General features: G+C 42.6%; 1 protein-coding gene across 1 annotated transcript in view; it reads left to right on the forward strand.

Moving 5' to 3' along the window:
* Positions 1-5,082: 5,082 nt before the first annotated feature.
* Positions 5,083-13,956, forward strand: part of XRCC5 (X-ray repair complementing defective repair in Chinese hamster cells 5 (double-strand-break rejoining)) — an 86,673-nt gene continuing 77,799 nt past the window's right edge. Inside the window, exons 1-4 of the mRNA XM_010861159.1 lie at positions 5,083-5,270; positions 9,490-9,600; positions 12,391-12,574; positions 13,522-13,570. Of these exons, the coding sequence (XP_010859461.1) occupies positions 5,250-5,270; positions 9,490-9,600; positions 12,391-12,574; positions 13,522-13,570 (365 nt within the window). The 5' untranslated portion in view covers positions 5,083-5,249. The remainder of the gene's footprint in view (positions 5,271-9,489; positions 9,601-12,390; positions 12,575-13,521; positions 13,571-13,956) is intronic.

A 13,956-nucleotide genomic window follows, 5' to 3' on the forward strand; every position in this document is an offset into this window, starting at 1 on the left:
GTGTGTGTGTGCTCAGTCATGTCCAACTCCACAACCCTATGGACCGTAGCCCACCAGGCTCCTCTGTCCATGGGATTTTCCAGGCAAGAGTACTGGAGCAAGTTGCCATTTCCTCCAGGGGATCTTACTGACCCAGGGACTGAACCTATGCCTTCTGTGTCTCCTGCACTGGCAGGCGGATTCTTTACCACTGAACCACCTGGGAAGCCCCAGCTTGGGATGGTTTGACCAAACCTCACTCAGAATTTTCTGGAGTTCATCAACAAATACAATCTTTGCTGAGAAGCTTGGATCTTTGTGGCCACTGAGGGTATAAACCCTAGATGAATCCAGACTAATACATTCTGAACTTAAAAAAATTCCTGAGGGATCCCTTTCTAATAAAAAAAAAATCGTATGCGGTCACACAGATTTTTAAAGTTTGGGTCCTTACATGAAGAGCTGGTGTCCATGTTCATGTTTCAGGAAGAAGCTGTTGAAAGAACTGCTGTGAATCAAACCCAATGGGTCAGGTAACACTGTGCCACAGAAGGCCAGGGGCATTCGCCTAATGCATGGTGCTGAATTCCCCCTTTAGAGGGAAACCCATCCTTTTAAAAATAACTATCATTAGTTTGAAAAAACCCAACTCTGTCCAACATTATTGAAGATAACTTTGGTGCTGTCTGGTGGTTTTGCAGAGATACAAACAATTGAAATGAAGACAACAATAAAATCTAATTAACGTTTGCTCACTTTGTCTCTGAGTCTCTCCAACATTGAACACTACAGTTTTCAGAAAAAGAGTGAGTGTAGTGACTGTTTTATAGGTGTGTAATGGTCTTAATATGGGTCCTTAACATCTTGACTCTTCCCATCTACCACCAATTTGTGAGGCTTCTGTTTCGGTGGACTCTTCCCACAGATCACAGATTTACCTGAGCCTACATTAGGAAGTTGCAGCTTTATTTGCCACGTTTTTTTCAGAGGTTAAGGAAACCAGTGGGCAAGGTCCAAAGCAGTCACGATTAGGACGAAGGTAAGATGTCCCTGCGGGATGGAGGAGGGTGGGGTTAGGGTAAGGAACAAGGGATACCTAGATGAAGTAGATGTAGCCCTCACCCTAGTTGAGCTCGCCAGCTAGTGGAACCCATAGGTTCATAAAATCATGTCAAAAGGGCTCTGAGAGAGAGATGGAAAAGTCTTAAACTAGAGGAAGGAAAACCTCACCAAACAGACCCAAAGCAATCTCATCTCAGCTGTTAGCAAATGCCTAGAGAATTTTAGAGGAGAAATTAGAGATTTAAATGCCATATTTGAACATTCTGTTAGCTCATAGTTACATAATCTCTTTGGTAAATATCAGGAAGGAGGATTATGCTTTCCAGTTGCTTTGTGGGCATAATATACTGAGCTGGGTAAACTGTATTTGATCCAGTATAATACCAATGTTGCCAAGTGTTTTTTTTTCGGGGCGGGGGGGCACGCAGCATGTAGGATTTTAGTTCCCTGACCAGGAATCAAACTGTGCCCCCTGCATTGGAAGCACAGAGTTTGTTTTGTTTTTATTTATTTTAACTGGAGGCTAATTACTTTACAATATTGTGGTGGTTTTTGCCATACATTCACATGAATCAGCCATGGGTGTACATGTGTTCCCCATCCTGAACACCCCCTTCCACCTCCCTCCCCATCCCATCCCTCAGGGTCATCCCAGTGCACCAGTCCTGAGCACCCTGTCTCATGCATCGAACTTGGACTGGCGATCTATTTCACATATGATATTATACATGTTTCAATGCTATTTTCTCAAATAATCCCACCCTCGCCTTCTCCCACAGAGTTCAAAAGTCTGTTCTTTACATGTGTCTCTTTTGCTGTCTCGCATATAGGGTCATCATTACCATCTTTCTAAATTCCATATATATGCGTTAATATACTGTATTGGTGTTTTTCTTTCTGACTTACTTCACTCTGTATAATAGGCTCCAGTTTCATCCCCCTCATTAGAACTGATTCAAATGCATTCTTTTTAATGGCTAAATAATATTCCATTGTGTATATGTACCACAGCTTTCCTATCCATTCGTCTGCCGATGGACATCTAGGTTGTAGAAGTGGACCACTGGACCACCAGGAAGTCCCCCAAGCCATCTAGTCCATCAACATTAAGTTGCCATCCTTCATTTCAGTTCAAGTCCAGGGGGAGCAAAATCTCCTTGGATTATGATTATCCGTGGTTTCCAATGAAACAAGGTTCTAAATCTTTAAAAGAATTAATTTTAGATGACTTGATTCATTGCATCATTGAGGGCCATCCAGGGCTTAAGTTTTACAGTGTTGTAAAAGATTAGTGGCCAAAATCAGAAATTTCCTCCTCTTTAATTACTAACATAAGCTTGTTGAAATACTTCCTAGGCCCAAGATGGAGCCACTCCTGCCTAGGTCCCACACCAGCAAACCAAAATTTTAGATCACTTTTTTATCCCTTTAAATGCTCTGCTTGACCAGAAACACAGTACAATTGTCCCTAGCATCAGTGGGGGATTGGATCTAGGACCTCTGGGGAGACCAAATTCCGTGGATGCTCAAGTCCCGTATAAAAATGATAGGAGAGTTGGTTCTTTACATCTGGATTCTGCATCATCGAATTAAACGAACCAGGGGTTGAACTTGATCCACAGTTGGTTGAACCTGTGGTTGCCCAACCCATGGATGTGGCAGGCCAACTGTGTGTGTAGTCAGCCAACTCCCAGACAGCAAGCCAGCTCTGGGCTCTATACTTATTTCCTTGTTCCTTCTCATTCCAAACAAGGCTTACTATGTGCCCCACAGCTAATTAGATATTTTCTATTTTCCTCTTCCTTGTTGGTTATTATCTATCCTATAGAAGCTTCCTGCCTTTGTCCTATTTTGTGATTCTTTGAATCTGCTTCAAAAAGTGTTAAATAAAATCTGTATCACTGGCATTGTTTTCTTTAATCATTTTTAACAAGCATTTTATGTCTTTTTAATGGCATTTAAAAATCACATCAACATGGAACATCACTGCTCACATCTTTCTGGGATATAAACTTATTTCATATCTGTACTTTGTTAAGATTTTAAACTAATTTTTCCAATTGCCCATATAAACATCGTTACACCTCTGTCAGAACACAAAACCTGCACATTTTAATTTTTTATAATGTTCATAAATTCATCACTTATGTAGTTCATCAGAGCAATATCAGAACAATATCAAACTCGAATACATTTCAGCAACTCAAATTGTAATTTCAAGTTAAAATTTTTTACTTGCCTTTGTTAACTACTCCAAAGGGAAGCTTAGTCTACACTACAGCTAGAGTTTAAAATATCCCTGTTGTTTCAGTTATCTCTTGTTGTGTAACAGGTAAAACTTAACTGGATTAAAATAACAATCATTTTACTTATTTGCTCATAATTCGCAATTTGGGTGGAGCCTGATGGATATGACTGGTCCATATCTCTCTAATACTAGTGAGAAAAAAGAGAGAAGAAAATAGAGGCTACACACAAGATAAAATCATGGACATAAAGCATAGAGATCTCCTTCACCATGGTGAGTCACCAGTAATTATTTAACTGTCATACAAAAAATACTTTAATATTTCAGGCTTAAAAGAACCCCTTGAATCAACATCTAGGTGAACTTCCTGAACTCTAAAAAGCACAGTCTAAAAGTATCTGACTCTCCTGGCTTCAGTCTATTCATAATTTGGGTTCCCTCAAGATCCCTCCCTCATCATGGCCTCCCCACATCTTTCCAGCTTCACATCTGCTTTTCTTAAGTCTGATTTTCAAGATGATTAGACTTAATGTTTTAGGTTGGCAGACACTTGCAAGTTGCTAGATCCTTTGTCCAATCAGCCGTCAGCTTGTGGGTCATTTGGTACAGAAAATAGCCTTTTCTGTGCAAGGTTCAACTTGGGCCTGCCTCCCTCAAAGGGGCTGCAGGCTGGACAATTTCCTTTGAAAGGGGGTGGGGAGACTGTCAGGCACTGTAATTGACAGCTGCCACTTCTAGAACATCTCCCTAGATTCTTCTTCTTGAATTAAACCTCACTTCCCCCTTTCCAAACTAGGTATGTGCTAAGTCACTTCAGTCCTATCTAGTTTTTGCGACTATATGGGCTAAGCCCATCAGGCTCCTCTGTCCATGGGAATTCTCCAAGCAAGAATACTAAAGTGGGTTGCAGTGCCCTCCTCCAGGACATCTTCCCCATTCAGGATTGAACCTGCCAGTCTTATATCTCCTGCACTGGCAGACAGGTTCTGTACCACTACCACCAACTGTGAAGCTCAGGGATACTCTGAAGTATTGGCAGATCTTTAGCAGATGCTGTTCATGCCTCCAGGCCTATATACATCCCACCTCCTCTTCAAGAAAGAATGATGTTTCCACTTTTGATTGCCTGGAAACTACTTTTCCTTCAGGAACTGGTTCTAAGGTCATCGCATCTGCTGTCTTTCCTTATCCTTCTTATAAGAAGAAATAATTTATTCATGCTCATATACAAGTAAATCTAACTCCAGATCTCTGACATAAAACGCTGTGTTATTCTCAATGTGAGAAAAGGAGAGTGACTCTTTAGGAGAAGAGATTCCTATTTACCTAATTCTAGAAATTTGGGAAGTTCGAAGACCACAAAGTCCCTTCAGTTCAGTTCAGTCGCTCAGTCCTGTCCAACTCTTTGCAATCCCATGGAATGCAGCACACCAGGCCTTGCTGTCCATCACCAATTCCCGAAGCTTACTCAAACTCATGTCCATTGAGTCGGTGATGCCATCCAAACATCTCATCCTCTGTCGTCCCCTTTTCCTCCCGCCTTCAATCTTTCCCAGCATCAGTGTCTTTTCAAATGAGTCAGTTCTTCGCAACAGGTGGCCAAAGTATTGGAGTTTCAGCTTCAACATCAGTCCTTCCAATGAATATTCACGACAGATTTCCTTAAGTTCCTTAAAGTGAAAGTGAAGTCGCTCAGTCGTGTCCGACTCTTTGCGACCCCATGGACTGTATAGCCTACGACGCTCCTCCGTCCACAGTTCCTTAACCAGGGGAAAAACGCAGTGAACCCGCGCATGCTCAGAGTCTCGACGCACAATTTCCCCGCCCCTTTCAGGCTCCGCGGGAAGCCGCTTTTGCCGCAACACTCCAGGCACTCCAGCTCCGAATCCTGTGGAACTGAGTTTCGGCGCCGCAGGTTCCCGCTCGGAAGAGGCGGTCGAGGCGCTTGTGGGGCAGCAGCATGGCGCGGTCCTGGGATAAGGTAGAAAGACCATTAAGCGTGGGCCTACGTCTATGCCTGGGGTCCGGAAAAGATGGTTCGGCAGCAGGAATCATGGGATCACGGCGGTGCCATGGAGTGAGGAGGGGAGTTCCCGGTGGTGGGCTGATCGAGCGATGCGCTGTGAGAAAAACTGGGCATTTGGAGTCTGAAAAATGGGAATTGGAGCCTCGCCCAGTCCCCACCCCCGCCGCCTCCTCAGTCCTTCCGTGCTTACTTTATCGCCACCGGTCCACATTCTGTCCCCATCCCACTCCGACCTCTCCTCGGTACCTCTCCATCTCCAGCCTGCCTCCAACTCCTCCATTACTTCTGAATCTGGTTTGTAAAAATCTGTGAGGATGGACGTTAGTTATGGTAAGCACCAATCCCACAGTCTCGTAAACATCAGAGAGGGATTGCAAGTGAAATAATTTGAAATGTAAAACATTCTTATTGTTGTTGTTCAGTCGCTAAGCCGCGTCTGACTCTTGCAACCCCATGGACTGTAGCCCGCAAGGCTCCTCTGTCCCTGGATTTCCCAGGCGAGAATGCTGGAGTCAGTTGCCATTTGCTTCTCCAGAGGATCTAACCAACCCAGAGATCACTGAGCCACCTGGGAAGCCCCGTTCTATTATTACCTCTATAGTAATCGAGTATCAAATATTTTGCATTTATTGAAAGCTTACTCTGATGAAGCACTGGTCTAAAGGTTTTATTCCTGTCTTACTTAATCTTCACAACAAGCCCAGAAGTTGAAACGTTTTTTCTCCTTTACAGTTGAGAAAAGCAAAGCTTAAAGAAAGTGATTAGCCCCAAGGTCACCCAGTCCATAAGCAGTAGAATCCGAATTTGAAGCACAAGCTTTCTGCTCTCAGAGCTCTGGAGAATGTTTCTCTTGCTAGGAATCGATGATTCTCAGTGACCCAGGTTAATAACGTATGGTGATGAAGTTTTTAAATAGTGTTTTCAATATACGCAGAAAGTGGTACTTGTCTCTGAGGGATCATAGAGGTAGGTGTGTTCAGAGGAGTTGTTCATTCATCCATCCATCTGTAATCTCAAGAACTAGGCCCTTTATTAGGCAACTGGTATACAGATAAGATTGGAGAAGGAAATGGCAGCCCACTCCAGTGTTCTTGCCTGGAGAATCCCAGAGACGGGGGAGCCTGGTGGGCTGCCGTCTATGGGGTCACACAGAGTCGGACACGACTGAAGCGACTTGGCAGCATACAGATTAAGATAGGAGTTGGAGCAGGTGATCCCTAGTGCCCTCACCTCCCCATAGGGAAATAACTGATTAAAATGGTTATAAACATACGCCACGTACCTCCTTTATTCCTTTCAGCTGCTGAAAACTTTCAGCTCTAATAAAGCAGATGTTTATGGCAGGTGGACTTATAGCAAAATTCTAATACCCTCATTGCTTTAGTGTTTAAATGGCGGGCGGAGCGGGGGGGGAGGGGGGAGGTTGGTCACTATGCCACTCAGTTTCTTTTTCCTGGTTTTCTTCCTGCTGTCAGAAAAGAACTTGAGATACTACATAGACCATTCTCTGCTTTCAGATAAGAAGTTCCATACTGTGAAACCCTTTGTTGACATTTTTTGGATAGCTGATTCCTGGCAAAGGACCTTTAGTCCTCTTTTTTTTTAGAGTTTTCTTTTTTAAAAGTAGCTTTATGAACTTATTTATATATTAAGTAAGTACAGCAGCATATTTGGGGACTCTTTATCTTTTTTAAAGATTGTTATGCTCAGAGCATTGAAAGTATGGGATGTAAATTTTTTTGCTCTCAAAGGAATTTCTCCAAACATGCTATTTATAACCTGGAGCTCTCTTAATATTAGTACATTATGTTTAATTTTTTGTAAATTAGGGGAAAACTTAAATAGTCTTTCCTTTCCATAGTTTTGCCTTGCCTGAGATGTAACCAAATTAGGTATCATCTGTAATGTCCCTGATAGGAGCTCACCCAGGTTTTTCAAAGAATTCTAGGGTCAGGAGATAGTTGTTTCAGAAAACAATTTCACTGATTACTTCTAGGTATCATTTTTTCTTCCCTTCAGTTTAGTTCAGTCGCTCATTCGTATCCGACTCTTTGTGACCGCATGGACTGCAGCACACCAGGCCTTGCTGTCCATCACCAATTCCCAAAGCTTACTCAAACTCATGTCCATTGAGTCGGTGATGCCATCCAACCATCTCATCCTCTGTCGTCCCTTTCTCCTCCTGCCTTCAATCTTTCCCAGCATCAGGGTCTTTTCCAGTGAGTCAGTTCTTCACATCAGGTAGCCAAAGTATTGGAGTTTCAGCTTCAGCATCAGTCCTTCCAATGAATATTCAGGACTGATCTCCTTCAGAATGGACTGGTTGGATCTCCTTGCAGTCTAAGGGACTCTCAAGAGTCTTCTCCAACACCACAGTTCAAAAGCATCATTCTTCAGCGCTCAGTTTTCTTTACTCTCACATCCAACTCTGTAAGTCCAACTCTCACATCCATACATGACTCCTGGAAAAACCATAACTGTGACAAGACAGACCTTTGTTGGCAAAGTAATGTCTCTACTTTTTAATATGCTGTCTAGGTTGGTCATAATGGACTCAAATCAATTTCCATGTAACTTCCATCTGTTAATCCTATTATCTCTCTTGCAGAGCTGTTTTTTTGTAACACAGCTGTCAACTATATGAGGATAACAGTCAGGTTCCTCTAAATCTTCTTGTCTGGTTCAAATAGCCAGTTTTTTCCACCTGTTCCTCTCATCAAAAATGCTCCAGATCCTTCTCTAACCTGCTTATTTCATATTCGGTTGTAATTAGTCTTATAAGATGTGATGGTCAGAACTGCTCAGTTTGTCAAATGTGGTGCAGTCAGTACAAAGCATAGGTGAGACTGTCAGTCAGTGTCAGATAATGTTAACTCTGGAAAAGACTTTAGATCTCATTTAGTCCACTTAGTCCAACAACTGCTTCCTGCCTCCACAGATTAGCAGTGAAGTTAAGTGATGTGCCTGAGAATGTAGCTATTTGGTAAAAAAGATGGGACTGATTCCAGGTCTCCAGATTGCTAATCTAGTCTTTAAAAAAAAAAAAAAAAACATTAAACCTGTCTTTTCCTTCCATGAATTTACTACAACATTGAAAATATTTTTTACCGTACCATTTAGGACCAAAAATATTTTAGAGGGTGGGATAGGGTAAATATGGGGAATCTACTACTGTAGCCATGCCATGCTGGTGACATTTTATAATCCACCCTGAAATTGTGAGCTGCTGTTTGTTTAGGTCTCCTCCAACCCAATTCAGTTAAGTTTTGGATGCCAAATGTAGGACTTTACATGTATCCGTTTTACTTTCAGTTTATGTTTGCCCTATTTCCTTAGTCCCCAATATGCATGATTACTAGCCAATGACTAGAGTCTTTATTTGGTTTCCTCTCCCTGCGATTCCCCTCATTCATAGGACTTACTCCTACTCATCCTTTAGTTCACCCAAGGATCGTGTCTAGAAAGTCTTTCCGCTTCCTTACCTGTCCTCTATCACTTCCACTAGTCTTGGGTAGATGCCCCTCCTATGTGCTGTCTCAGTGCCCACTGCATACCTCGGTCATGGAATATTGTGCTGGTATCATTGGTGTCTGTGTCCCCTACAAGAATAGATTTGGTGTCTTAGTCTTCATTTTAGATTCTCAGTGTACAAACTGATTCGAATTATTGGAGTATATCATTTTAGCATATATAGATTGTGACAGTCACCTATTGCCACAAAAATGCTTTATGACAAACTATACTCCAAATCAGTGGCTTGCAACAAAAGCATCTGTCCTCATGCCGTAGGGCTGCAGATCAGTTGAATTTTGGGTTTGATGGATTCGGGGCTGAGCTGGGCTGGACTTAGCTCTTGCCTGCAGGTTGTTTTCGGATCTGCTCCCCATGGGTTTATGCTCAGGCTCAGGCCAAAGGAGCAGCAGCTGCTTGGAGCATGCTCCTGTCCTGGCAGGTGAAATACTTTGTAGCTTTCAGAAATAGCAGGACTATTTAAAGTTTCTCCACAGTAAAAATTCATATGTCTTACATCCATTCTCTACATTGAACAACTCCCCTCCCTTTATCATGCATCCCCTGAATATATGAGTGAAATAAGCAAAGGACATGTCCTTTGTTTTATTTTTTTAATGACCATTAATATTTTCTCACACACTCTCTGGGACTTCATTTCTAGGCAGCAGTGGTGCTGTGTATGGATGTGGGCTTGGCCATGAGTAACTCCTTTCCTGATGAATCCCCATTTGAACTAGCAAAGAAGGTGATGACCATGTTTGTGCAGCGACAGGTAAGATTCAGAATGGTCTTGAGCTTGTAACTCATGGTTTAACTGTCTATGGCTTCAACTTAGTAGTGCAAGATGCCCACTTCTTTATGTTGTCCACCCTTGGTATTTGGGGTAATCTGAGGAGTTATTCTTATACACACTCACGTGCAAGTCCAGCTGCCATTAGAGCCTGATGTTTTTTCTTGTCTCGTTTTGGCTCCTCCACTGGATATGGCAGCTTTTCCGAAACAAGAGGCAATGTAATGTTTAAATATGTAACTGCTAGAGCTAGATGACCTGGGTTTGAATCCTTACTCTGCCATGTCACTTACTAACCTTGCTATCTTGATTAAGTCTTTCAACTACCCTGTGCCTATTCCATTTACCTTTTACTGGTTACAAACTACCCTCCCAAAACTTAATGTCTTAAATGACAGTTAAAAAAAAGTCATCCCTTGTGGTTTTGTGAGATAACTGGGTGTCTGAGACAGGTAGTTCTCTCTGAGGCCTCTCGTGCGGGTGCACTCAGTGGTGGCTGGGGCTGAGTCATCTCAAGGTTCGGTGAGGCCCTACCTATGCATCCGAGATGTCTCAGTCCCGTGGCTGACAGTGTTGCCTTCTGGTGGCTGTGTGCTCAGTTGGGCCTGTCCCCCAGAACCCTTACATGTGGCCTCTCCGTGTAGCTTGGGATGCTCAGTATAGCAGTTGGTTCTAAATTTCTAAGACTGGATATTCTAAGAGACCTGGTTATGTGACTTTTATAACCTAGCTCTATAAGTCCCAGAAAGTCATTTCCACTGCCTTCTGTTAGGTCACTTAGGTAGCTCATGTTCAGTGGGGGAGAAGGGGGCAGGAGCTAGACTCCCGTGCTGTTTTCAAGAGTAGCCTCTAAGTTCAGAGGGAGGAGGAATGGATGGAGGCCACTTTGAAGACGTGATGCCGCAGCGTCCTTTGTGTCAAAAGGGGGAAAATAATAGTACCTCTAAGAAGAAAGTGCTTAGAACAGTACTTGGTGTATTGTAAACACGGTATATGTTTTTATTATCATTATTACTACAGTTATTCATTTCTGCCCTTTCCACCTGGTTTGACTGCTGGTTTTGCTAAGTCCATGAAGCTCTGCTTCATCCACTGCTCTGCCGGACACCTCTGTGCTTCTTCTGGGTGTTACCTTTTCCACTTGGAACTAGTACCTACCACCTGTCATCCTAGAGTTTTTTTTTTACAAATTCTGATAACCTGAAGTCCTAATCTAATGTCTTAAAGAAGACAAGGATGCTCTTAACCCCGTTCTTGGTTATAGTAATTAGTGTTGTGACACTTAAGTAGTGGGGTTGTGCCCCCGTGTACTGTGTGTGTAGTTTTAAAGAGTAACAGTGCTTTCAGTCATTATTTGTGGCTCTGCCCCTTGCATGGGAGTCAGAGTGAATCTGGAAGGCCAGGAGACAAAACCTGGTACCACTCCATGCTGCATGCAATTTCCCCCCCCTCTCCTGGCTGAGACGACTACCTTGCGTCAAGATGAATACTTGTGTGGGATACAGCTAGAACTCTCACTGGCCCGCCCCACCGGTGTGCTGGAAATATCTGAACCCCAGCAACTGGGACCTTCCTTCCATGTGCAACCGGCGGTTGTAGCTGGAATTGCTAACAGAGCAGAGAGAGATGAGGAACAACAGAATCCCACCCTTAACCCATAATGCAGCATTCTTCTTACCAATGGCTTATGTTAGTGAGCAGGTGGGAACAGGACTGCGTTTTGTGTCATACTATGTCTTGTTTTTTAAATTTCATTACGAAATGCTTTGTAAAAGAAGCAAGTACAGAGAACAATATAATGGAAAGCTGTTTTCCCATTGTCTAGAGCTATATCGCCCTAAAGTTTTACACTATTTGTTTGATTTCTTTTCTTTCTTAAAAAATCTTAAATTAAGGCCTCCTGTGTGTCTCCTCCTAACACTTTTCTTTCTTCTTCCTCCCCTCCTTTCCTCAGAATTTTCAGTTATTACTGTGCATATTTTATACTTTGGTTTAAGTGTATTTGTAAATAATATTTAGTATTGTATGAAGCTCTCAAAAGTATATGTCATAGTATTATGCAGTACATATAATTCCACAAGTTACTTTTTCTCAACCTTATGTTTTTGAGATTTATCCATGTTGGTAAACACTGAACAAATTCATTTATTTTTTTTAACTAGGGTATAATATTCCATTGTTAAATATTTTGCAGTGTGTTTTTGGATTCTTCAGTTGACTGTTTAAAGTTTTGCCCTGTTATGAACAGTGCTGAAGTGAACTTGAACTTTCTTGTCCCTTGTTGTCTTGTGTACATGTGTAAGGGCTTCTCTATAGTATATATACCTACAGGGGAAATTGCTGGGATATAGAATATGAACCAGTAATTTTCTTTTAATCTCTGGAAATTTTCAACCAGGGATAGTCATTCCAGAAAGACAGACTAAAATCTTTTCAAATCATCTGTAATTAGTTTTCACTGAGAATGAGAGTCTGATTTGGGTGGAAGCACATCAAAGAAACTCATCAAAAGCAGTTAGTGCCCACCCATTCCTCCACCACAAAGTGTGTTGAAAGGACAGGACCTTTAGTCAATGAAGAAGTCCACTTAGAACCTAGGAACTGTCACTGCCCATCAATCCCAGGGGCCAGTTAGCCCAGTATCCTGTTGTTGCCAATGGCCCCAGGGGCCTCCCCAGGGGAAATATGCTTGTCTTGCTCCCAGACGGTTAATTATCTAATGGCCTCCAGGTGATATTGTATGATTTGCAGCCCTCTCACGTACTTCTCTAGGTGTTTGCTGAGAACAAAGATGAAGTTGCGTTGGTCCTTTTTGGTACCGATGGCACCGAGAACGCCCTCGCTGCTGGGGATCAGTATCAGAACATCACAGTGCACAGACATCTGATGCGCCCGGATTTTGACCTGCTGGAGGACATTGAAAGCAAAATCCAGCCAGGTTCTCAGCAAGCTGACCGTATCCTTTTTTCAGCCAGAGACGACTCTGAAGAAATTTCCTTTAACCTAGGGAATTGTCATCTAGTTCAGTGAGGTTCTTTAAGAGTCCTTGCTCTGAGTATATGGACATTTTTGGCGCTGAGGACATCATGGATGTGAAGCACATTAGGACTTAGCGTGAAATAGTTACACATTAACTGGTTGGGTGGGTGGACTCCAAGCCCATTAATTGGTTGGGTGAGTGGACTTTTAATTACACATTAAAAGGTTGGGTTGGGTGCCTGGACTCCAAGCCCTCCAGTCTGCCCTCGTGACATTGAGAGGATGGGAAGTATCAGAAGTGTGTGTGTTGACTGTGTGCAGAAGGCATGGTGGTGGCAGTAGTTAGATATGTTTGGACGTAATGCTGTACAAAGAGTACAGCCTTAGCGTTCTCCTAGCCTTCCTGCATAGAGGATATTTGTATGCCAAAAATCAGACTGATGCCCCAACTGTGAGACTTAACAATTTCTTCCACAGGTGTCCTGTTCCTCTTATTTTTTTAAACAGTGATGCCATCTCTGGTCACTGGGAGGTGCTGCTGTGCTGGGAGTGACTTAGAGATGCTACATTATGGCTCACTTCATGTGTAAGAATGGGCTGTAATCACAGAAGATAAGTTCTCGATACAGTAAAATGGCATCATAATTTTTCATTAAATGAGTGGAATATGTGAGATTACCTTTCGGCTTACTTCATTTTTCCTGGTTGTATGTTTTAGGAAGTCTACTTTGATTTTTAATATATATATGGATATATGTTACTGAAATAAACTTGGAAGAAGGGCACTTGGGCAAGTACTTTTAAATCATCACACAGTCAGCCCAGTGTCCACAGGTTCCAGCACTGGGTCTCACTGGGGAAAAGTTGCATTTTGGGGGGATAAAGGGACTGTTTGACGTTATCTTCTGCCCTTAACTAGCTGAGTCCTGGATGCCCTCATCGTCTGCATGGATTTGATTCAAGAAGAAACTTTGTAAGTATCTCAGCTGAAGAGAGTTGGAAATGAACCTCTCAGTGTGGAATCAGACTGTTTGGAAAATGAACCCTTGCACGGTTGTAGTTGTGGTGCCCTGCAAACCCAGGGGTTGAACCCAGGTCTCCCGTAGTGCAGGTGGATTCTTTACCGTCTGAGCCACCAGGGAGGCCGGGAGAGTTCCTTGTTTATATTCTACCTTCTGAAGGCTGGAAGGGGATCCTTTTTATCATAGTGACCACACCATTAACTGAGGTGGTTAAAGTTCGGAAATCAGAGACTTAATATTTCCATAATGCTCAAAAATTTTGCCTAAGATGTTTAAAGTGTGAGTCACAACTTTGTTGATTAGGTGTTTAGTAAGAACTTAGCATCAACAGCATGTG

This window comes from Bison bison, unplaced genomic scaffold, assembly GCF_000754665.1.
Source record: "Bison bison bison isolate TAMUID 2011002044 unplaced genomic scaffold, Bison_UMD1.0 scf7180017864471, whole genome shotgun sequence".
NCBI classification, from domain to species: domain Eukaryota; kingdom Metazoa; phylum Chordata; class Mammalia; order Artiodactyla; family Bovidae; genus Bison; species Bison bison.